The 24,569-nt window shown below is 40.6% G+C and overlaps 1 protein-coding gene across 1 annotated transcript; it reads right to left on the bottom strand.

The window, feature by feature from the left end:
- Window positions 1-7,304: 7,304 nt before the first annotated feature.
- On the bottom strand, window positions 7,305-14,163 carry vgll2a (vestigial-like family member 2a). Its single transcript, XM_069657779.1, has 4 exons — window positions 14,086-14,163; window positions 12,198-12,444; window positions 9,397-9,894; window positions 7,305-7,348 (listed from the first exon to the last, which is right to left on the bottom strand). The coding sequence occupies exons 1-4, from the start codon at window positions 14,161-14,163 to the stop codon at window positions 7,305-7,307; spliced, it is 867 nt and encodes a 288-aa protein (XP_069513880.1).
- Between the last annotated feature and the right edge of the window lie 10,406 nt (window positions 14,164-24,569).

Here is a 24,569-nt window from a genome sequence, read left to right as displayed (position 1 = left end):
TTTTACAAAAACTAGATGTGTAAACAGGAAGCTATTTGCTAACAAGTTTGCCTTAAAGGTTCTGTCTTTTTTTCCTGCTGCTTAGTTGATCCATAATTTTAGGTTTAACCAAAGAACCTTTCACTGTGGTCCGACAGGTGCTGACATTGCCTTTCCGTGAGCTACTGATAACTTAAATATTATAACCTATTTTTAATTTAGCTCACTTGCACCTTCATGCAATACAGAAAAAAGAGCCGTAGTACGAGTTTTACTGTAGTCTGGCTTCCCCTTTTAGCGTGTCATCATTTTCCTTTGTTGTTTGCACCAAGTTGTCCATCATTCTTTCCCTCGCGTCTTTCTTCTCGCCACAGGAACTGTAGCTAACTGAGGTGGGAAATGTGGGGAATGCTGCAGAACAGAGCAGGAGGATTCACTCCGCATTGTTAGGGGGCTGTTCCGCTCCGTCTCTCCTGCAAACAGTTGTCCAAAAGGAGGAGAAACCCGATCGCTTCACTTAGCTCTGATCTGCTCTAACGGCAGAGATCACACGCTGACGGTTGGAGGGACGGAGGGCGAGTGAGGAACAGGTATGGAGTTAGACTGAAGAGTAAAGGTGCTTTTCTTTTACCTTGAAGGGATGTTTTATGTTGTCATGTTAACATGAGGTGAATGTCAGGCACATACCAGACCTGCTGCATCTATTAGACAACATGAACTGTAAGTGGTCTTTAAGTATTTCTGCTGCACCAACAAACAGATTTTCAAAGACTTTCATCCTTCGTCTTTTGAAGTAACACAAATTTATTGGGAGAGAAAAAAGGTCAAGACTGATTTAAAACGTTTTAATGTTTCGCACACAAATTTAAACGTGTACAATATTATTATTTTCTGATTAAATTAATAATTTTAATAATCGCATAACTTTTTCCTCAACCTGCAAACAAACGTTGAATAAATTCTAATATACAGGCTGTTACTGTCACTGAATGTAATGTTGTGTAGAATGAAGATGTATTTGTTTTTGCATCTGCCTCCCCTCCCCCAACAGCTCTCCAGAACCACTGAACAAGCCTGAACTCGCCGCTGGTTTCAGGACAAGACGGAGAGACTTTGCTGCAAACAGCTGCCGTGCTGTTGCTGGAAACACGGTGGCTGACAGCGGTGAGACGGATTCGTGAAGTAAATGTGGCGTAAAACCAAAACAAAGGAATGAAAAAGTGAGAGTGTCTCTTCTTTGTGGGTCTGACCCTACAAGTAAACTCTTACATGCAGTCGTTTCATTGATAGTAAATACAAAGGTATTGATTAATGCAACTGTAGATACAGTGAGACATGTTTATTAGCATGCATTCTGCGAGCGCTACATTTTGTAGTTTAACAGCTGCTGCACATCAAAAAGCCAGATATCTCAGCTTGTCAAAGCAGATCAGACACGTTGGATTTTAAACTTTAACTCAGGATTAAATCATCCCCAACTCCTTTTACAATCTGACTGAATATAAAAATTAAAGAATGATCTAAAACCCAAATTATTGGTTGGATGTCTGGATGTTTTTTTGGTCTCGCCGTTTCAAAGTCCCATTTGGAAAAAGTTTCCATTAATGATTTAACTTGAACTTCGGCGTTGCTGTCCACGAGGGGACGTTAAAACCATAAAACGTTTTATACAGACACATAGACTCCATTCCAGAACCACCATTAAAACCAAAATTAAGGACCATAAATTAAGTTTAATCATGTCTTTACACTGCAGTCTTTTTATGTACTAAACCAAGACCATTGTCTCCCCCCAAACATAACCCTTAAAAGTAAAATGCAACAGTACTCCGTGTGAGAGTAAGATCAGATATTTAGAAGTAAATCTAATTAAATACATTTTACTACGGAAGCCCGAAGTGGACATGCATTCACATTCCTGTGAAAACGAGTGATGTCAAGTTGTTTTCTCGAGATCTCGACTCGATTTATTTCATATCTCGAGGTAACAACGCTGGTTTTCTCGTGATAACGGGATCATATTCTGTTGATCTAGAAAACAGAACAGGCTGGTCACTGTGATATAACAGAGCAGGACATGCTGCCATCGCCCACACTGATGAGCTAAGTTAAGTTCTATGTTTGTTTAGTGCTTTTGCAACTCAGACGGTGGTGCAGCGTTGTTATCTCGAGATAAATAAGTTGAGATCTCGAGGAAACAACTGGAAATTACTCGTGATCGCGGGTAAATAAATTGTATAGATGCATGTCCTCTTCGGGCTTCCGTATTTCACAGATACGTTTAATATCTACATTTTTACCACTTGCCAGATTTGTTAAATAACATTTCCTCACCGTGTTAATAGAAAACATTTATTTTTCTACGAAACACTTTACCTGGCAACAATATTGTATATAAATGTGATTTCCACAGCAGATGTTTTCAGCTCCTCCTCTCGTGAATACTCGAGATTTATGGTTTAAAATTTCACAGTGTTTTTTTTGTGGCTGCCAGTAGCGTATTAGAGAAATGTAAGAAAAGAAGAGATAACTGAATTCTGGAAGCGGAGCCTGCCGGGTCATCAAGCGCTGTTCGTGTTTTATAAAATAAAGGGGAGAAATCAGGAGCTCTCCGTAGATATCAAGGGTCTCTTACGGTAAAAAAGCTGGTGACCCCTGATTTAAAGTCAAGCTTGTAAAGGAAACGTCTTCTTGATTAAACAGAAAAACATACCTCCTGTATTGTTTCATTGATGCACGAAGGACACTTAACTCGGTATTTAGAGTATTTGTTGATCAAAAAGGAAATTAATCTTTTAGAGTAGGTGGAAGGAAAATATTTACGCATGAAAACGCTCCACAAACAAGCAGTTGGTTCAATCTATTTTTAATGTTGATTCCTAGAAGTAAAATGCACAAAGGCCGGCATCCCAACTATTCTGTACTATAGAGAATGAACAATTTCATAAAATAAAGAGATGAATCAAGCAATGCTCTCCTTTCTGTGCTTTGATTAAAGGGCAGCTCTTGTCCTTAACCTCAGCCCCGTCTTTCATACAAACAGCGCAGCTTCATACCTTCCTATTCTGCCGCAGAGACGAATTAACCCTCACCTGTTTGTATAAAGAAGCATTTGTTGTTTTTTTAATTGCTTCAGAGAGGGAAAAAAGGGAAAATAAAGATATGACGAGAAAGAACACAAAACCCAACCAGAGAGACGGCACCTCAGCATCCTTCTCTTGTCTGTCGTCGCTCAACTCAGAAGCTGATATTAATCTACAGCTGTCTCCGAGCTGAAACAAATTCACACACACGGCATGGAGCTTCTGAGAAACTGAACATATGGCTGTTATTGACAGGCTTTTGTTTGACTCTATTAATTTGCTCCTTCTCTCCTCTCTTTCTTTCCACGTATGATTATGAAGGACAGGTGACAACTACTGCAAGAGAGTCCACGGTGTGACTGCTGAAACCTGATATAAACTAAGTTTTAAATACATTTTTGCTCCAAGGAAGCATTAGGAAAAACCTGTTTCAATTTTCATGTGGACTGTTTAAAGACTTGAAAAATTGTGAAATGATCCTTTAATCAATAATACATATTGTAGTTTTTCTACAATAGGTGGAAAATATTGATGATATGAAGCCTCGCCTGTCCATAGTTTGTGTTTTAGAACTAATGTTAGTGGATTTTTATTCTTCCGTTGCCAATCAAAAAGGGAAACATACAAAAGGGATGAAAAAGATTGAGTTGGAATAACTTCTTAAATGCCGGGGACATAGTTCGTAATCACGGTTAACCCAATGACTGTATATACAGATATTTAACATGTCTCCATCTGCTCCCATTGTACGAAAGTGATGCCAAAATAGCCCCTGTGATAGGCGCTGCCATCTTGCGATGCTGATGTCATATGGAGCCAGAGTCTGCGCAGTAGAGATCGGCGGGTGGCGTCGCTGTAGCCACTTCCGCTAACCAAAACACACACTTAACGAAAAAACAGCAAGGATCCCGCACGCCGGCGTCTTTAACAGCAGAACAGTTTCTTTGTGTTGGTCTGAGGTTAACGTTCACAGGTATGGATCGCCCTCTACTCTGCTAATCCGGAACTGATCGGCTGCAGGAGCCGTATTTGTCAACAGAGCTGTCAATCATGATTTTTACAGCATCAAATAACTAATTAAAACAAACTTGTAAGAAAAATGAACACTTGGACGTAAATCAGCGTGATAAGAACTAACTATAATGACAGAAACCATGTTTAAGAAAATATTTTCTGACATGATTTTGTAGTTTGACTTATGTCCCATCTGTTAACATGGAGGAGGCGGGCTTTATGACCTATACTGCAGCCAGTCAGCAGGGGGCGCTCAAAATGTTTTGACTTCACTTTTAGGGTGATGACATTACCGTCATCTTTAAGTAGAACGTATTATTCACGGCTCATCATTGTGTGATGTTATTTCTTTTTTTTTTAAAGGGAAATTGCAGCTAAAACTGCAGTAAAGTTAATTTGATATTTATTTTAACTTGGAATGTGTGACGAGGCTGTTCATTTAGAGTTACGGGTGAAGCAACACAAAGTCCAAACAGTCCGCTATCGCTGTGATGTTTTACAACGTTAATTGAAGGGCCTGTTCAGGTTTTTTAATGCATTTGAAATTGCACTTGCTTTCTATTGTTGGTTATTTATTTACATGAATGTGAAAACGTTAGATAGTAATGTTCTCTTACAGGCATACAGTCTACTGTTTCCGGGCCGGGAGGTTCCTGTCCGACATGTTTTTAACATTAAAAAATATATAATTTGCGAGAACTCGATTACTCGTTAATAAGGTAATTAGATTACTTGAATATTGACATTACTGGAAATGCAGCAACACAGTAGTGTTATACAGCAGTAGTGGTGGCACGCAGGTGGCATTTGTCCAAACCTAACAAAACTTTTAAACTACTTGTTAGTAACCTTGTTAAATAAAAAGCGGTCAACGCTGACCTCTGGACGCACTCCATTTGTGAATGGCATCTCTTTATACTTCAACACCCACTTCCCAAAGGTTTCTGTGGTTCAGGCATGAAATGTCCTTCCTTCCGAAAGTCTGTGCGAGTGTGTTAAGTAGGTTGAGGAACAGTTCTAATCAAAATATTAAGGTCCACACAAAGTCATAAAAACGTGTATATGTCTGAATGTGTTCACGAAGCTGAGGAGCAGTTGAACTCAAAAAATCATGGTCCCCACAAAGTCATATAAACGTGTATGTGTGTATCACTGTGAGTGTGTTCAGTAGGTTGAGGAGCAGTTTAAATCAATAGATCATGGTCCACACAAAGCTTTAAAAACGTGTATGTGTGTGTGTCAGTGCGAGTGTGTTCACCGAGTTGAGGAGCAGTTGAACTTAAAAAAACCTCCACACAAAGTCATAAAGACGCGCGCGTGTGTGTGTGTGTGTGTGTGTGTGTGTGTGTAGCACTCTGGGTGTGTTCACCGAGTTGAGGAGCAGTTGTCGTTGACAGCTGCATGGGAGCAGGGAGAGAAGGAGTCAAGTGGCTTCAAATAGCCGTCGTTCTCCTCATTCATCAGAGGAACCCCTCCTCTCTCTCTCTCTCTCTCTCTCTCTCTCTCTTAGCAGCCACTGGTGTGAAGTTTACATTTCTTTTGTCGACACAGTCACAAAGACGTTTTTTAATCATCTTTGCTTTCACCATAAAACAGTGTTAAACAAATGTGGAGAATAAATAGCTCAGCACAGTTGAATCCACTCTGAACATGTAGTGGGGTTTTCTCCAGTTAGTATCATTCTGCTGCTGAAGTTGTTACAAAGAATAGAAGTTGATTACACTCAAAGTGGACGTATGATCGGTTTAGTTCGGTTATTCTTATTTCACAAGAAGCAGTTTGTGTAATAATGATGTGCATGTGTATTTTTTATGGATATTGAGATTAAAAGTAGATGTTATATTGATGCTTTTTTGTGACATCCAGGAGACAAATATCCGCTGTTTTAATATCATTTTAAAGAGGTTGCAAACTATTCATCGTTTTATCTATTTTTTTTATAAATTGTTGCGTTTATTTAAAAAAAAAAAAACATTCATTGTTTAGTTTAAAAAAAATCATAAATTCATGTCATTAATTTTCAAAGCCCGAATGTGACATATTTAAATTGTTCATCTTTATGACCAACAGTCAGAAACCCTAATTTATTTCCCTGCAAAAAACTACCAGTGACTAATTAATTTCCAATTTGGGGCCCCTGACAAGTTAAGATGTCCTTTAATTGTAACCTGGACATCTGAAATTATTTTACAACCAAATTGTAACATTTTAACCTTGTTGTCAAGATGTTTTTTGGCCTTGCAAATCAATTAAAGGGGTTGTAACTTTGTTTGCAATTACACTGAAAACTTTAAGAAATGTATATACTCATCAAAATGCCCCAATGGATGTCGAACAAACTTTACAGCTGCTTATCAAACTGACCAAAGAGAAAAACAAAGACTTCATACATCACTTTCTGCAGCTGTTCGTGGCTCCACTGTTTCCTTTGAGCGTTGCATTGTGGGACATCGTTTTAAATTAACTGCTCCCCCATAAATCAGTAGGTTTAAGTATAAATATTGACTCTTTTAGTACACTTATCTCGTCTCAGTGTTCTTTTAGATTCTACACAGTATCAAATTGAGATGCGTCTTTCCTTGAATCAGCTCAATTTTCTTTTGATATCCGTAGAAAAACATCCAGAAGCTGTTTAATTTAACTTTTAATGTGCCATAAAATAGTAACATTGATACAGACACTTGACATTGTACCAATCCTCACTGTAAACCAAAGTGTTTGGACTCCTCTTGCCTTTCACAGTCTCTTGCTGATTCTTAAACACCAACGCGGCCTGTCCTCCAGCCATAACACTCCCAGTGTCTGTAGCCCAGTTGTCCCAGCGAGGCAAGTCCTGCCAAGTCCTTAAAGCGCTTGTCTTTGGAGTTCGACAACACGTGTCTCTGTCTGTCTGTCCCAAGACTTTTTCCAGTTTAGGAATGTTGTCCCTGCCTGTTACAGAAGCACAACGAGTCGTGTCTTTGTCCAACATCCGTCAAGATCTCTGTCTCTTCTGTGAGTCCACTTTTGTTTCCACGCTCGCTTTGTATCCACACTGCCGGCTCTCAGCTCAGCAGGGCTGTGCTGCTGCTGCACAGTCCGCCGTAACACCGAGCTGCAAGTAGACCAGAAGCAGTTACAGCACAAAACTGCCGTCTGACTAAATTTCAGTTTCAGCAGCAGAGCAAGAGTAGAGCAGGAGTGGAGGAAAGAGGCTACAGCTGAAGAAGAGGTGAAGGGGGGGGGTCTCTAAAACCAATACAAATCCTTGCTCTTATCTTGTGCCTGCAGACCTGAGAGAGGAGGAACAGGAAGAAGAGAAAAGCAAGAAAAGGGAGATTAGAGGAAGAAGCGCAAATGTCTGGTTGATAAAAGCAGGAGGAATCGCCCGAGGCAGAGAAGGGATGAAAGCAAGACAGCAACAGAGGAGGAAGTTGACAGCTGGCGTTGAGGTGCTGATTGACAGTCAGGTTGTTGCTTTAAAACACTTGTGGTAAGTTGAGCTGAGGCAAAGATTCATTCGACTCGGGTTCAGTTGTAACTTTGCTATTTTGCCGCACAGTTAATTCTGTTTTCAGCGGCACACTGAGCTCCGATCATTCAACTGTATAACCAATGTTTAACCAATTTTAATCTAATAGAAGTTCCTGTAAACATCGGAAAACTGGTTTTCTTCTTCTTGATGTCAGATTTTCTCAGCAGATGTGAATCAAAAACAATTTATGGCATCAGTTGCCTCTATTGCAGCACACTGACTAAACATTAGTGTTCATTTTGGCAGCTATTTTAGATTCAGACAAAAATGCAGATTTTTAGTTTTAGTGACATTTTAGTCATTTTTACGTGTTTTAGTTTTAGACGACGAAGCTGAAACTGAATTTTAGTCAATAAAAAGTCATCACATTTTCTTTATTTAATCTAATGGAATTAGCCTGATACAGGTTTGATCTGCGGTAAAGCGTGGTTCTCCGTGGGTCAAATAGATCCTCATCTGAGGTTATATGTGTTTATGGAAACTTCTGTAACGTAACGTTACGCATGCAAAGCCACAGAACGAAGCCGTGCAGTTACAGTAGCACTTGCTGCACATTCCTCTCTTGCCTTGTTTGCAGCAGCAGAGTTGGTTTTTAATGTAAATACTTTTTGTATATTTATCATCGCTTCTCATTTAAACAGTCTGACTGAAGCTGACTGCCTTTTTCTGCACAAGAAGCGTCAAATGACGTGTGACACGCCCCTTTTTCTGTGAGCGCACACAGACAGGAAGCAGAAAGCCTGAGTTAACAGAAAGTTCATAACCACCTTCGTGATAGCCGTTATAGGCTTCAGGTTTTGTTGAGCCAGCTTACTTTAATGTAGCCTGAGTATGTTGAACTCGTCTTGTCTCGTTAACAAAAACAAAACATACGTGCCGGCAAGAGTTTTTATCTTCATCTATTTTAGGCTCGTGAATGTCTCGTCTTCCTCGTGGAAAAAAGATCGTTTCAGAGCATTTATCGTCAGAATTTTCTTTAACGATATGCTAAACGCTAAACATCTGAACCAGAAACATTGTTTACACTCCCGACAGTGATTCCTGTTGGTCTGTTATTCCAGACTTTTCAAGTTGCTTATCTGATAGTAAAAGTCAATCTATTATAATATGTTATCATTAATGTAAAACTGTGATCAAACAGTGACCAGGATCCTTGTAACAACCCCGTCTTTTGGAGATGTTTCTAACTCCAACAGTTTGATAGAAAAAAATCTATTGTATTATTTATGTTTGTAATTCTTTGAAAAGTGCTAAAAAAGAGAAGAGACTAAAGACAAACTCAGACTTTGGACGGTTTGCCAAACATAAAAATATATGGGAGCTTTGACTATGTGCAACTTTTTAACTCTTATATTAGCTCACATGAATCTGATGTTTTACCTGCAAGACCAACAGTTACCAGAGTTTTCGGCCAACAGTACAGGCTGGACATTAACTACTCTCTTGCTGTCTCAAGTCATGTTGTCGTCTCTTTAACCATGTAATTTAATCGAAGGAAAGATTTTAGTCGATATACATGCTGCAACTCGGCGTGCAGCCCTTGGGTCCTGAAACCTTGCTGAACAGTGTTGGACACTCACAGACGTTTAGCATGAAACTGCTTTGTTGAGTGTTTTTTACTTGCTCTAACTGCCGGGTCCGTTTGTTTTGAAGAAGACCTCGGCCCCTGGTAAAAACCTCTAAAACGATGAGCATGTTCCGAGAATTGTAAAGTTTTGAAAAGTTGCTGCTGCTGCATCCCCGTGTGACGCAGCTTGTGCTAAACCAAAACACGTTCAAAATCTGATTTGTAAAAACTGGCAATACCTGTGTCCATGCTGAGTCCAATCTCTGCTCCGGCTCCGGTGAAGGCGCCGCTCCAGGACGAACTCGACCCCGACTCCCCCTTCCCTCCCAAGTCGCAGGGCGAGGCACTGGGCCCCGGGACCGAGCTGCCGGACGCCAGGCGGTGATGAGGCCTCACCGACGGCACCAGCAGAGAGCTGTAGCGCGGGTCGAACGCCGTGCTGTACATCTCGTGAACCCCCGGGCGCGGGTACGCTGAGCCCTGGGTGCTTATAGTGCCTCCTAGTGAGTACGGGTGGTGGTGGTGATGGTGGTGGTGATGAGACGGGTGCCATGCGTCCGGGCTGGGCTGGTGGAGGTGGCTGTGCAGGGAGGCGGAGGAGTACGGATCCCCGGGGAAGGGGAGGTCTGTGTGGGGGGCTGACAGAGCGCTGCCCAGCGTGGAGGAGACGGACGGCTGGTAGGAGCTGTTCCAGAAGGACGGAGGGAAACTTCTCTGGCTCATCGGGAATGATCCATCTGGGAAGAGAGGACTCTTATGAAGGAAAAAGTGATCATCTGCAAGGTTTAAAATGAGAAGCTGAAGATTCATTTATGACAAGAACAAGAAATTCTCATCACAGGATCCACCCGCTGAGAGTTTGCAACTATTTGAGTCATAACATCTCATTTAAATTGATTAGTCTACTGCTTAAAAATGAACCGGCATCTTCTTTGAAAATATCAGCTTGAAGCACTTCTGAACTACAGTTTTTGCAGTTTTCTTTCTTACATGTAAACCGATTATCTTTTGGATGTTTGGAGGGGAAAATAAGGGATTTTAAGACCTGGAAATTTGCAATCTTGCTCATTTATACAATTTTCTTACATTTATATTTCAAAACAAGTAAAAATAATTTACATATTAATGTAAAATTAAATGAACTGTTTGTTGCAGCCCTGAAGTTATCAACAGTTGAATATTAAACATTCAGCGATGCAGTATAAAGTCAAGAGGGAGCCTACTTTATTTTCCCATGCTGGATAAAAATACTTCTTGTGCTCGAGGAGTCCATCTTGACTCTTGATCAAACAATTGTTCTCTAACCCAGAACGAAACAATCTGAGGTCATTTTATTTGTAAGAAGCAGATAAACTAGAAATAAACATTTTGGAGATGAGAAACGGTCGTGTGCAAAGATGAAAGGAAAAGCTGTGAACTAAAGGAACACAGGTTTGACTTTGATTGCTATTTTTTGATTTATAAATACTGTAAAAAATATATATGAGCCAGTAATATCTCTAAAGAAGCATTTAGCATTCCTTTATATTCATGTAAAGGGTGCAGTGTTCGACACGGGGGTACCATATCTTATTTCTGTAGCCTGAGATTTTGAGCAAAGTGCAAAAACTGAGGAATCCTTGGAAAACAGCTTCAACTGTTAAAAAACTGTTTCCATAATATTACAAACTCAAGCGTACCCTCCTGTACTTTAATGAAAGAAATCTACCGGACAGCGACTTACGAACAATCATATGTTTGGTTATTCTTTAAACCAACTCGCTCTTTGTTTCTATGAACTCACAAACCACCGACTGACACTGAAACAAAATCTTCTGGAGGTTTCTCTCAGCCGGCAGCCACAACAATAACTCGATGTTATTCTCCAGCTTCTGTGATGTACATGTATACATGTATTAGTGACGCAGTTTAATTGATCGCATGCCTGGTGGAGAAGTGATCATCATGGCTGTTGCTGTCTCGTGGAAACTATGTGAAACTCTGCGACGCTTCGGTAAAAAAATCCACACACAGTAAATTTAAAAAATATTTCTGGGGAGAATTTTTGTATCCAAATGATCACAATAAAAGTATTTTTTTTCTGACAACACCGCCTGAAGCACAAAAAAACAAATGCTGAACAGCAGAGCGAATATTTGGAATCACCTGAAAAACAAACTCCGTGAAGCTCTGCAGCAACAAGTGAAGAATTTGTTCGCTTCTGGACTTTCGTACGGAAGCCCAGAATGGCCATGCTTTTTATTTTATTTTTAATAATGTCATAATTATCTTCAGAAAACATGCGTTTTTATCTCAAAATATCCGGATAATCCACCAACATCACAAGAAAACCAAAGGTTCTACTCTTAGTCAGTATTGATCGACACGTCAGACTGTCCTTCAATCAGGAACAGTTAGAAAAACCTCCCCGACAAGCCTGACAGCGTCCATGAAGGCTGAAATCAGGTGTATTTAAATGGATCATTATTTTTTAATTCTTTATTTTTCTTTAGTTATCTTTGGGTAACAAAATGATGGAGTGAAATGATGAATTATCTCCAGAAAGATACCAAAACAAATGACACCTTTAACCCAAGAAAAGAAGCTTTTTATCTCAAGATGACAAAATAATTTACTCTAAATCTTTAGATAACGACTTGCATGCGCAGAGACTCTCAGCTTCTATTTTTTTGGACTAAAGCAAAGTAAAGAAAACACCTGGTGGTCGTTGCAACTGAAAAAAATCAGCAGAAATAAAACCTTATTTTAAACCTGCAGGACAAATTTAATCACAAGTTGCCTGGTGGAAATATTTGAGCGTTTGAACAAAGTTACTGAATCCTGAGATGATCATTTCTGTTAGTAAAATCTACATCAAGAATAAACAGACATAAAACGCACAACAGCAGGAACCAAAAGGACATCAGTTAAGAGCACACACAGTGAAGTTTCAGGAAAACATACAAGCAACTGGTGGCTTTCAGAGGAGAATTAAACTGCTGTTTTCACCGAGACAGAAAAGCACCGACACACACATACACACTTCTAAAGACACACGCACCTCGTATGGCCTTGTGGCTCGTGGAGGAGGGGTACGCGGTCGTGTGGCTGAGCGCTCGGCTGAAGTGCTCGTCCACCACGGCGCTGATGTCTCCCTGAAAGTATGTGAAGAGGACGCAGCGGGAGCTCAGGTACTCGGCTCCCGGCGGCAGCTCCTTGTCCTCCTCTTTGATGGCCGGGGGGCCCGCGGGGCCGAGCCGGCTGCCGCTGTCCTGGGGGTCTTGCATTTTGGAATACAAGGCAAGTTTCTAAAAAAGGACAGGCAGGTTTGAATGTTTGGATACAGAGTGTCGATCATTTTGAGGGGATTTAAGATTCTTGTAAGACTCTAACCGACATGTAAACCCAGTAAACAAGTGTTTAGTGTGATATAAATCCACCTCAAGTCTTCACAAGCTATTAATGTACAAACTTATATAAATGAGCATATAAATGCACGTGTTGGAGCACAAACGTATTGACCAAAGGATGAGGCTTTATGAACATTTTCTTTGATATAATTTAAAAGTAAAGTCCTCAAACATATATGATGATATTAGTGTTTGTTTGCCTTTTAATGACTGCAGACTGCACCTAATAGTTCACCTGTCTTTTAATTTTAAAGTACGAGAGCACACAGAGACGTTCAAGTTTAGCTTGTTTCTGATAAAATAAACTTTCAACTCATTAATGCAAAACACAGAAACCAAAAAACACAGTTACATTTTCTGTTTCACACATTATTAGTTTTTTAAAATCATCGTTATATGTGACAGTACATTTAATTCTAAAACAGTTGTACAGCATAGCATTGGTATGCTTTAAGTAATCCAGAGTCTGTGTGACAGACAAAGTGAGTTTTGGCACTATGTGAAATATTCCTGGATGTTGACTGAGAGGTTTTAAGAGAGTGAAAAAAGGCCTCACAAAAACCTGCAGTGCTCACAGACACAGTTCAAACAGTGAAATGAATATGTCCATGATGTCTGATTATTTGTCAGCTTGAGTTTAAAAATGTTTTTAACAAGCATAAAATTACTTGATCAAGATCAAGATCAACTTTATTGTCCCACAGGTGGGGATTTGTCTTGGGCTAATCACCCATATATGATATAATAATTCATCCTAAATTATTGGCTTAACTCTTCAACAGTGTGACATCAGGAAGCAAATGAGACTTTAGGCAGATTAAGCAGTTAGTTATTAATGATGTTCGACTTTTTATGCTCATAAACAAACAGAAAAGTTGTGAAAAATTAATTTATTTAAATAAATGCTCTACAAATGTCTTAGAACTTCTATTACACTAAGAGAACTACAGTATATGACACATAAAATCCGTCAGTTTGCACCTGAATAAAGTTCATCTGCGATTTCATTTTAAAAGAATAACAATAAATCTACAAATTATGACCTTTTTTTCCCACTTTTGACGGACTCAACTGAGCCCAAACAGATGAAACGAACTGCCTGCAAAGAAAAAGACTCTCATATAACCCGGATTAATGATATTAATGTCGATATAAACGCACTCAAAGTGACATAAAGAAAGTTTTTATTCGCTTCTCGCACCGGTTCATTTCTGCACGTAGCGCATTCATACAGTCCATGTTGCCTTTATGGTCTGTAAGTGCCGTTTCACGGTATTAATTCTTAGATATAGAGGGTATTAAGAAGTGTCAAGGACTGTAGGAGCTGAATGACTACGGTTTATATCCATAGATACTGGCTGTATGGGCAATAGAAGCTGCTTTACACTCTGTGCGCGCGTGTAATTAACTTTTAATTGGCGGTCAAATTGACTTTAAAAGCGCAATAATAAAGTTTTCTGCTCATTAAAAAAGATAATAAGTTTGCAGAAGTGTTTGAGCTCGTTTGACAACAGTTTATTAGGAAGATTTGATCCGTACCTGGTGGTGATAGGGGCTGTAGGAGCTGAAATAAGGCTGAGGACCAAACACTTGGTACATCACATCCAGGCAGCTCATGGCGAAGAAATCACGGAGAAGAAGCCAGCGTCATTTAGAGAGCACGATGAGTCTGCTCGGACGGAGAGGAAGCGGTAATCCCGGCGGTGAAGGACACGGTGGACGCTGGAGAGAGTCTCTGCTGCGCGGCTCTGCGCTCTTTACGCACTGGACTGCGGCCGGGCGCACTGAAGGGATCCCCCTCCACCCTCCCTCCACACACCCAGCCCTGGAGCCTCCCTCCCGCCAATCAGAGGCCAGAGCTCCACCTCTGCCTTAATGGGCTTTTAATTACACGAAATCATAACATCTACAAAGCTTCTGTGTAAACTCAAACATCTACAGAAGCCTGAAATATTTTTCATGTGATCCAAAACGTTTATATTTGTGGTGATTTCACATCAATATTATTCTGCTCTCTCACTAAGCTGTAATTTCGCTATTTTATTTTATATTTCAACTTATTTCAGCCACAAAAATCTTCCAGTAATATTATTAATATTGTAACGCTGGGCATAAGTTACTGTTTATTTGTGTTGTTGTTGTTTTGCAGCTGTTTATTGAGGGAGGTGTCCACCATAGTGGGTAATTGGCCGAAAAGTAGTTCCGGGGGAGGGAAGAAGGAGTTACTACTTAAGCTGCTTTTAAGCCAGAGTTTAGCCTTTAGTGGAGGTAAGTGAGAAAAGCAGTTAGCCAACCTGATTGTTGTTTTTCCGGGGACACCTCAACCTCGGGTCAGCTGTTGGTGCAACAATGAAACAAATCTGTGCTCTGTTGAGCGAGCAACGCTCATCTCCTTTTTGTCTTTCTTTCACCATCCATCTTGCTACCCTGCAATGCTACAATATTAATTTGAGATATTGATCCTGTTACTATTTGTTTCTGCATTCAGTCACTGAATCAGAAATAAAAGAAAAATGTAGCACGATTTTGGGTGTCTGAAGTTTTCTGGTTTCTCTTCGTAGTGCGTGTATTATAGTCCTTTCATAGCTTTTCCATCTGGCTTTGGCTGTACGCAGGAAAACCATCCGAGTGGAGAGCAAAAGAAGCAGAAAGCTTCAACTGTTATGCCATCCCGACTTTCATCGGCCGTCATCTGACAACAATTTAGCTTTTTATTCATCTCTATAAACGAACATCTGCATGCAAGTGTAGCTTACAATCCAGTTTTAGACGTCGCCTCTCAACTCCAACTCCATTCTCACTTCTAGTCGGATTGTAAAGAATTGGACTCTAACCGCCGGCTACATCGGAAACTCCAAAAAGATGTTCTCATGCGACAGTCAACGGGTGCTGAGATTTACAGAGAGTAAGAGCAGAACTCAGCCCCTCCAGGAAGATGCAAGTCTTCAGGCAAATTCAACCAACTTTCCTGCAAATTTGACCAATGATACTTTCCCCCTGCGTGCTGCAAGTCATTTATATCACTAATCCTGCTTCTTTGATATTCAAAATCTTGATCCACTGATGTCTGCAATGATGTATACAAATCTAAGGGCATCTCTTACTGTTTGTTTGGAACGCTGCATGCTAGAGACATACTTTTGTTTTTGCTGTGAGGCAGACAGCTGATCTGTTCAAGGCTCTCCTTCATAATTTATCTGATCCAGCCTCAAACTAAACTAACAGGAAATCCTGGAGGGACTGATTACTATGAATATATAAAGTGTTACCTGACAGGTGCAGTGAATATCATTACGTTTCCTGGACGCACAGTTGAAAGTATTTCTGGTGTTTGCGGCCGCCGTTAAGAATGTAACAACTGTCATTTACTGCTAATTGAATGAGTAAACATATCAAACCGACCAATGAGTGGAATGTGATGCTATGAAGTCCCACAATTCCTCAGTGGCCTCCCAAATTCTCCAGGTCAAAGGTCAAATAGTTTGCTCCAAGTTTGGTGCTGTTACCAGAGGTCAGGGGTCAAATTACGGTAACTGGCCCAGCAGAACACGAAGGAATACATGAAGGTTGAAATGGTTCTTGCATACAGTCTGCATGTCGTCTCCAAGGATGAGGCAAGTATAAAGAAAAAAGGATTACAATGTAGGATTTACACTTTTCATTTTTAGTTGCTATATTAGTTAAATTGATCGCCTTTCAACATTACACACATTTGCAGATAACTTCCTTTATTATATTGATAATAAAAGTAGATAATCTACCAATGTTTGTGTGTAATGTAAGTTAACAGCAGTGGAAAGTACTCACAAACACTTAAATGTTAAATTATAGAATATGTAGAAACTACAGCTGGACAGGTGCGCCTGTTTATTTAGACTGAGCTGTTTACATGCACCTTCGCTCTCTGGTTTATAAGCTCTCTGGTGCTAAGCATGTGCTAACTAACAAAACAATAAATATGAGTTATTCATTCAAAAATATGTCTGTTAATAAACTTGGCTGCTGATTCGGCTCCTACTGAAACAAAAGAGAAATAGAAACTTACCTTCTCTTCAAATGCTCGCACATTTGAAGTGCTCCCGTGATAAGCAAGGTCCGCTTTACAAATGTAGCAGGTGATGCTTTCCTTTGCAGCATTGAGGGTGAAATGCTCCCAGATGTTAGAAGTTTGAGGAAGTGATGGCGGTGCATGGGCCGTCGCCATTTTGCTATGTTTTGTTTCCCTGTCGCATCCCGGTCGCTGTTTTGCGTGGGCGACTCTCAGCAGAGTTACTAGGGATGCGAGATGGCTCACCCCCTCAGCAACTCGGCTCCTGAAAATGATATGTCCGAGCACAGCATGGAAAAACAAGCAACAATTAAATTAGTCGGCAACTAATTTTGTCGACTAATCGTTGCTGACAATACGAGAGAGCATTAAGCTGATATACTGCATCATAAAATCTTCCGAATATTCCCACAGTGAGTTTTTTGGTAAGAAGCAAATGAAAGATGATCAAATGTTTCGATGCCACAACGATCCTTTCATTACAGCATATATGAATATGTTTGTATACACGCACAGAATTCAGTAAAAGAGATTTTTAAAATGTGTAGACCAACGCGTTAATGTAGTTGTTTTTTCGCGCGACCCTCAACCAATTTCACCAAATTTATACACCACACTCTCTTTGGCGTGTGGATGATTTGGTGGACGTTCTCGAGACATGCGAATACTCCGCATAAAGACAGACGAACAGAGATTCCTTGTTTTATAGTTGAGCGAAAGGCCACTTTTATTTAGTAATAACTGTGTCAGAAACTGCTGTATAAAAATATGCACGCTCAGCCAATCTTTGCTCTACATAAGTATGATAAAATAAAGGTATGTATGCATAAACACAGCCATTATGTTGTCACCATGGATTTCCCCTCGTCCTTTTAATCTGCTGCACTGATTTTTGTCATTCTGGCACTCGACTGTCCTTTTGGCCGACCCCTCCAACAACCACAGCACCTGTTCCCCGCCACAAGTGGAGCAGAGAAGCTATTAAAACCCAACATATCTCCCATTGAAGTGCAGCTCAGCTCATCTCACCGGCACTATTCAACCATCGATCTGCATGTATTATGGAACCTGAACCTGAACCTGAAGGTTCAATGAGGAATTTCAATTTCAGTCAGGAGTCTTGGGCATGTTCTCGGCCGTCACTCAGAGGTTTGATGGATATGAGCGAAGGACGCTGCAAGAACCTGGTGTTCAATGTTTCTTCATGTGAAATTATTTTACAACAACAGGAACATTAGAGGAATATTCAGAGCTGTTTTCACGATTTTTAGACGACAGTCGAAGCTGTCTTTTAAAAGTCTTAATGTCCGAATACTGACCAATAAAACAGTCGTACTTCAGACATTTTCCCTGCAGATGTGTGTTGTTTTTTTTCACGTTACGGTCTTAATTATTTTGTATTGTTGCAGGATTTTACTTTCACTCAGTGAAGACATGAATGTGCTTCGCTTCGAGTCTTAAGATCTTAGGCGAGACAGTTCTTCAAAGACCGGGCATTTCAGCAAATTCAGAAACAAGTCCTCAGAATTAAACTCCACCACACATCCTTTTGTACTTTACAAAAACACAGCTTAATGATGTGAAAACACCGGTTAAAGTTTGGTCATGATTAGGGGGCTGAGCGAGTAGGGTGCGCTCACCAGTAGCTCCAGCAGATTTGAGTTTAAATGCCATTTGGACAAAACCACACGAAATATAGAATAAGAAGGCGACAGAGTGTCATAGATATAATGTCACAATTTCATTTAGCTGATTTAGATGCTTTTGTCCAAAGCGACGCACATCTGAGAGTTAATAGGACACAAGCAACGATCAATACAGGAGGGAACAACGTCAGTAGGTGCAAACAGCTTCAAGTGCAATCGGAAACATGTGCCAAAAGGCAATGCACAGGGTAAAGAAGCAGTCAGTTATGACACCCAGCTTCCGGGCAGACTTTGTGTTGAGTTCAGTTGGTCCAAGCTGGATATTAATCTGTGGTTGCATAGAGGGGACTGGCTGGGATGAGCTGAAGGTGGCGTTCTTTCATCCATTTAGAGATATAGCGGCAAGGCATGATAAATGCCAAATGCAGGAATGACCGGAAGAGCTGGGTATCATCCGCATAGCAAAGGTATGAGAAACCATGGGAGCAAATGATGGCAAGTGAGGTGGTATATATTGAGAGGAGAAGGGGACCGAGCACTGACCCTTGAGGCACCCCTATGGATAAGCTTACCTTTGGGGAAGCAAAGGAGAAAGAAGAAACACATGGAAAATGCAGAAAGAGGTCAATACAAAGTTGGGTGAAACAAATTTAAGCCTCAGGCCCGACTAGAGAAGGAAACGTTTGGTTTGGTTTGGGAAAAGATCATGTTGTAATCTTAGTTTAATTTGTTTTGGGACCTGGCGCCACAACAGCTTCTGGAGTCTAATTCACTCTCTTGCCAACGACTTAAATGCTAGTCAAAGATTTACTCTCTTCTGGCTTTCATTCTTTTTCTCTGCTTCTGCTGTCAATGGCCTCTTCAGTGTCTTCACCTCCGCCATGATGTCCATACTTCGAATACCAAGCTAAGGCCACTAACAGGAGTAGTTCGCTAACACCCGTTAGCCGGAAAGCAGTGCTCTGAAATGTTAAGCACTGTACGTGAGATCATGCCCGCTCAGTCCCAGTTACAAAGTTCAACAACAGGTGTTAGCAGCTCGGAGGGGGAATACATTTTGTATGCTGGATATAGCTCACAGAAAACATAGAAAACACCCAGTGAGACCTCAAATTAACCTCGCTGGCCGTGTGAAAACTACATACTCCTGCAAGCGTGTCCGGCCTTCCACGAACAAATTACACACACACGCTGAAACATCAGTGCTCTTTAGCACACAATTAACAGCTCGAGCATGAGTGGAAAGCTGACTCTGCTGAGCATGGGACTCGACAAATGTGCAAACACACACACACACACACAGAGGTCATACTGGAATGTGTCCAGGTCCACATGCTTGTGGCTGATCCTCGTGTTATGTCTACCCAGAGAAACAGAGTACTGTTTCATTTCACCCAAACACTGAAGAGGAAAAGCTTCTGTTGTTAAATTAAGTACCTCTGCATTCCCAATGTCCCACCATGAGTTTGACCTGGACCCCCATTTGTGTACAACAAAGAGTTCTTTTAACAACACTTAAAGACACTAATAGCTTTTCAAATGGGCTGTAAAACTATCTACAAAGCACATAAATGTTTGATGGATCAGAACGAGACATGGACATCGGCTTTTTTAGATCCCTACCACCAGATCAGGTCAGGTCGGGAACGAGTTTCTCTTTTTGTCTTCGACACTAAGCACAAACAACAAAGTAATACGACGGTGTATTAGGGCCATTGTTAAAAAATAAAATTAAAAAAAGAGCAATAGTCCTGTGGAAAAAAAACATACATATGTGGGAGATGAATGGCCCGATCGGACAGGACGCGTTTTAGCAGCTGGGGGCGGCTTTTTTGTCATTGTTTTCAATGAGAGGCTTTTTGCGTGCTGCTTTTGCTTTGCAGAGTGCCGCGCTTTTTTCCGCTCTGTGCACCTCACGTTTTTGAGGAAACGCTCCGAGCGCCTCGAGGTTGAAAAAACTCAAAGCAGGAAAGTGCCCGACATCATGGGCGTTTTTTCTCATTGTCCAATCGGATGAAAGAAGAGGCGAGCCTTCTTTCAGTTTACAATGTAACAGTTAGGTTAATGACAGCTAATGATTCGGTGGTTGCCTTAACAACAGTAGGAAAAAGAAGAGTGTTTACTTTCACAAATAGGCAGTGCGGTGTGCCTCGCGTTTTATGCCTGCAAAACGCGTCCTGTCTGATCGGGTCCTAAAGAGGTAAATTTGCCAGAAAAAAAGGGGCAAATTTGTGAGGAAAAAAACTAGCAAATTTATGAGATTATAAAGCCACAAGTTTGCCCACCGTTCCTCTCACCCTCCCAATCCTGTAACGCACTTAATGTAGTCAGCCACAACCTTGGGGTCGTTGTTTGTTGTATACGCCTCCATCCATACAACACGACTGAAACCATCGATTTAAAATAGTTTTGTATGTTTTTGTCCGTGATGCAGGTTTGTTCACTCTTAGGCCATGTCTACACGTACTTTTCAAATCGTAGCTTTTCTCTAACTCAGTTTCCGCAGAGACGGGGTAAACAGTGTTTTTGTCTCGTGATGTCAGGCTGTGCGCCGTTATCTCCTTTGTGAAGCGTCACAAATGAGGCGACGTTCCTTGCAAAATGACAACAAAAACAGGGATGCTTCTAACCACGCTAACAGGACTTTATACATGTTTACACACATGTAGAGTTACTCGTTCATTATATTGTTATATCGTCCCCCTTCCTTGAGGCGCTATTGTAGCCTGCCAGGTCGTACATTTTTCAGACTTTTGATTTGCTGCGATTTTCTTTTTCTTCTTTTCATGACCGGGTTATATCGCCGCCTGTTGGTGTGGGATTCTCATGACACCGTTGCTGTTGTGTTTTTGCGCTTTCGTTTGGACGGGGATTTATTTTACAACAGTGCTTGTGTGGACAGGTTTTTGGGGGGGAAACAAAAGAGGGAAAAACTCGTGTGCATGGCCTTAGTAGCCGTTATGAGTGTGTAGGGTAACTTTCTTGTGTGAAGGTAACCCCAGGGGCAAACGGGTGAGCACAGAAACGTGTGTTTTTGCAGCAGAGGGTCGCTCAGTCTTTCTCCTCTATGAAGTCTGCTTCTTGTGTGCAGAAAAAACAGGCTAAATATGCACCGAGCTCCGTGCCACGAGCACCCGTGTGAGCAGCAGAGCGCCCAAGAGAGACAGGTGAATCGAGAGGGAGGGGGTGTCGCGGCTCAAAAAGGTTCCTATAAACACTATTAGCTACTATAAGATATTTTTTCTGGCAAATTTACGACTTTAATGTCAGAGTTTTTTCTCCGAATATAACTCTACTCCTCCAGCTCCGTTTACGCCGTCGTAAAGTGATGTATTCCAATTATAAGTATATTTTGTGCCTCAACATAAAAGCCTTTACGTGACCTGGCAGTGGCACAAGTTACATGCCTTAATAAGCATACGTACAAACATACACCTGTGACAATTTAAAAACAAATGGAAATAAAATGCAGACTGCAACCACTTAAACACAGTAAAATAATAAAGATCAGAAAATAATTACATCCAACCACGTCTTGTCCAACAGGCCTTTTCCATTTGTAACAATAATAAAAACAGGTAATCTCACATCAAATAAACTATAATTGTTCTTGTTTGATACATGACTTCAATAATCAATTCACAAATAAATGTTTCTGCTCTTCACTCTGAACAAACAGCGATTGTACATGATGGAGGGGCTGGGCAGTCGTGCGTTTGAGCGTCCTGTTGAACAGCCTTCATCCTTCACCGCTCGCTCTTCCTCCTCAGTGAAGGAGAGAGCAGGTTTTGTTTGGCCGCTTGATGAGGAAGACCTGAACATGACCCTCTATTTACTGCTCGTCTACCAATGCCCCACCAAGGACAGCGCCTGTGTGTGTGTGTGTGTGTACCTGGTACAGTATGCCTCTCTGCACAGTTTGCAATTTAATGTTTTCATGTTTGCAGGTTAGATCGTGTATGTTAACGTGAATGTTCTTAAACATGTGAGCATTAAACTGTGTGATGAATTAATTTTATAGCGTGTAGTCTGTTCAGTGTTTAAGTTGATGTGTGCACACTGAGCAAATACTCTGGATCATTATATTTTCTGAGCAGAACAACAAAACTTTTAAGTACTTTATCAATACAACGATCAAAAATGGGACGGACAAAATATAACGCCTCGTCAAAGTCAGGGAGCAGCTTGTTCTTCCTCTCATCCTTCAAACACTCCTCATGCTGCACTTTGTGCTGCTTTTTAAGCTGCTTCATCAAGTTAGTCGTGTTGCTTTGCGGCGCAGACGCGGCTTTCATGATCTCTTTGCATATTTTTTTTTTTTGGCCCTAAACCTGAAACACCTCCAAAGAGCCGATGACGAGCCGTTTACGGAGACCAGCTCTTCATCTTCTGCTCAAGACATTTGACTTTAGTTTCTCCGACCGTCTCTGTTGCTTCCACTCTAAACTGCCGCACATGCCAGCGCCCCCAAAAGAGGAGCCCAAACCTCTCCAGGGGGAGTGGCTGTTCGTTTAGGGAGCGATTGATTTGATATGCAGCAGAGTTTTGTACGGGTGGAGCATTTTAAACGTCAATCATGTTTATTTAATCATGGGAAGACAAAATCATGATCGGGATTAATATTCAAGTAATTGAGCAGCCCTATGATCAGGTGACAATGTGTTGTTAAAAGTGAGTCATACAAAAACCAAAGGAACCGACGTTCAAAAGTCCCGTGAATCGACCGCCTGCTGCCACAAATCACAGCTGCAATATTAAAGATTAAAATAATAACATGATTAATGATGATTAAACACAAACCTGTAACTTCTGTGACATTATAAGATCAAATGTCTGATCTGCACAAAACTGAAACACTCCAAGGAGCTCTGACACACACACACACACACACACACACACACAAACACACCTGTCACTTACATCAAGAAACAATACAAACTTTTGTAATAGTGTATGATATGTGTGTGTTTGAAGTGTGTCGTTGAGAGTCAAAAGTGGAACAAGTCTTTAACCCTCGGTGGGCAACAGCTAACCTCTGTCAGCTGTTAGTGAGCGCCTGTGTGTGTGTGTGTGTGTGTGTGCTAGAGCCCACGCCTACGTGTTCTTCCTCACACTACTCCATTCCAGTCAGCTCTTTGGACACGCCTGACATCAAACTCATGGGACTCACAGTACGAGCTAAGTATGTGAATATATGTGACGTTTTACTTCCTATAACTACAAATGTGAATTGGACCTTAAAAACTAAAACAACTTATTTTAATATTTGACTTATAATGTTCAGTATGAAGTTGATACTTTTAAGTTTGAATGATGTAAAAGTTTATTTTATGTCCAATAATGTTTATAACTATTAAATTGTAATTCATTAAAAAGGGCTGTTTGAGCTTCGTCTTGGCAAAGGTATAACAATGACAGCGTACTGTACATGCTTGACATTACCTACCTACATGGGCAATATACATGTACATATGTGCCGAGCCAAAGCCTAGCTTACTAATGTCCGCACGTACGTATTAAAAATGTAGATTTTTCTCAGCAAAAAAAAGTACTAAGAATAAGAACATTAAAAGCCAAAGGAAGACCACGAGACAAGAACAAAACCAAAGCAAGAGTAAGAAAAGTTAAACAAGAGCGAGAACAGCAAAAAGATAGAACAAGCACAGAAATATAAAGAAGAGGAACAAGAGGAGGAGTACGAGCAAGGAACAAGAACGTGAGGAAGAACAAGAATAGAAACAGAGCAAGATGAACATGATTTAAAGAAGCACAACACAAAGATTATGAGCAATACAAGAAACAAAAAGTAAAGGAAAAAGACAGAAGAAGAACACCAACAAGAAGAACAAGCTAAAGAGGTGCAGGCTCAACATAAACAAGTGAATAAACAACATTAAAATGTGAATAAAATCATGTACAGTTCTTTAAATGTTTGAAAATGTAATTTCACTCATCTTCAAAGAACAAAAAGATTAAAACCAACGGTTAAAATCACCTTCCAAAAGATTCCTATTTAATTGATCAGAATAAAATTAGATCAGACAAAACATCTTACAGAGGTTATTTTTCATTTAGGACTTAACCAAAGACTGGTCAACATCAACGGGCAACATTTTATTCACCTTTTCACAATTTATGACCATTTCATTTTAAATCCATTTAAATTTATTATGACACGGGGTGCAGCAAGGGCAGTGTTTTGAAAATGGGTCTGAATATCCGTTTAATAAATTTATTTTAATGTTTTAATTCAAAGAGCGACGGTTGTGAAAGAATAACGTCCAACAGGAAACCTTGAAGGTTCAGGGTCTGTTGGTGTGATCAGACTT

The sequence above is a fragment of the Semicossyphus pulcher genome, unplaced genomic scaffold, assembly GCF_022749685.1.
Source record: "Semicossyphus pulcher isolate SPU_LCO1_2020_fin unplaced genomic scaffold, fSemPul1.0.p SCAF_11, whole genome shotgun sequence".
In the NCBI taxonomy this organism is placed as follows: domain Eukaryota; kingdom Metazoa; phylum Chordata; class Actinopteri; order Labriformes; family Labridae; genus Semicossyphus; species Semicossyphus pulcher.
This window is presented reverse-complemented; position numbering and strand designations above follow the sequence as displayed.

Excerpts from the sequence above, each read along its gene's own strand:
- vgll2a (XM_069657779.1), bottom strand. The coding sequence starts at position 14,163 with ATGAGCTGCCTGGATGTGATGTACCAAGTGTTTGGTCCTCAGCCTTAT. Across the intron at positions 12,445-14,085 it reads ACAGCCCCTATCACCACCAG|AAACTTGCCTTGTATTCCAA; the intron begins GTACGGATCAAA and ends GTCCTTTTTTAG. Across the intron at positions 9,895-12,197 it reads GAGCCACAAGGCCATACGAG|ATGGATCATTCCCGATGAGC; the intron begins GTGCGTGTGTCT and ends CTCTCTTCCCAG.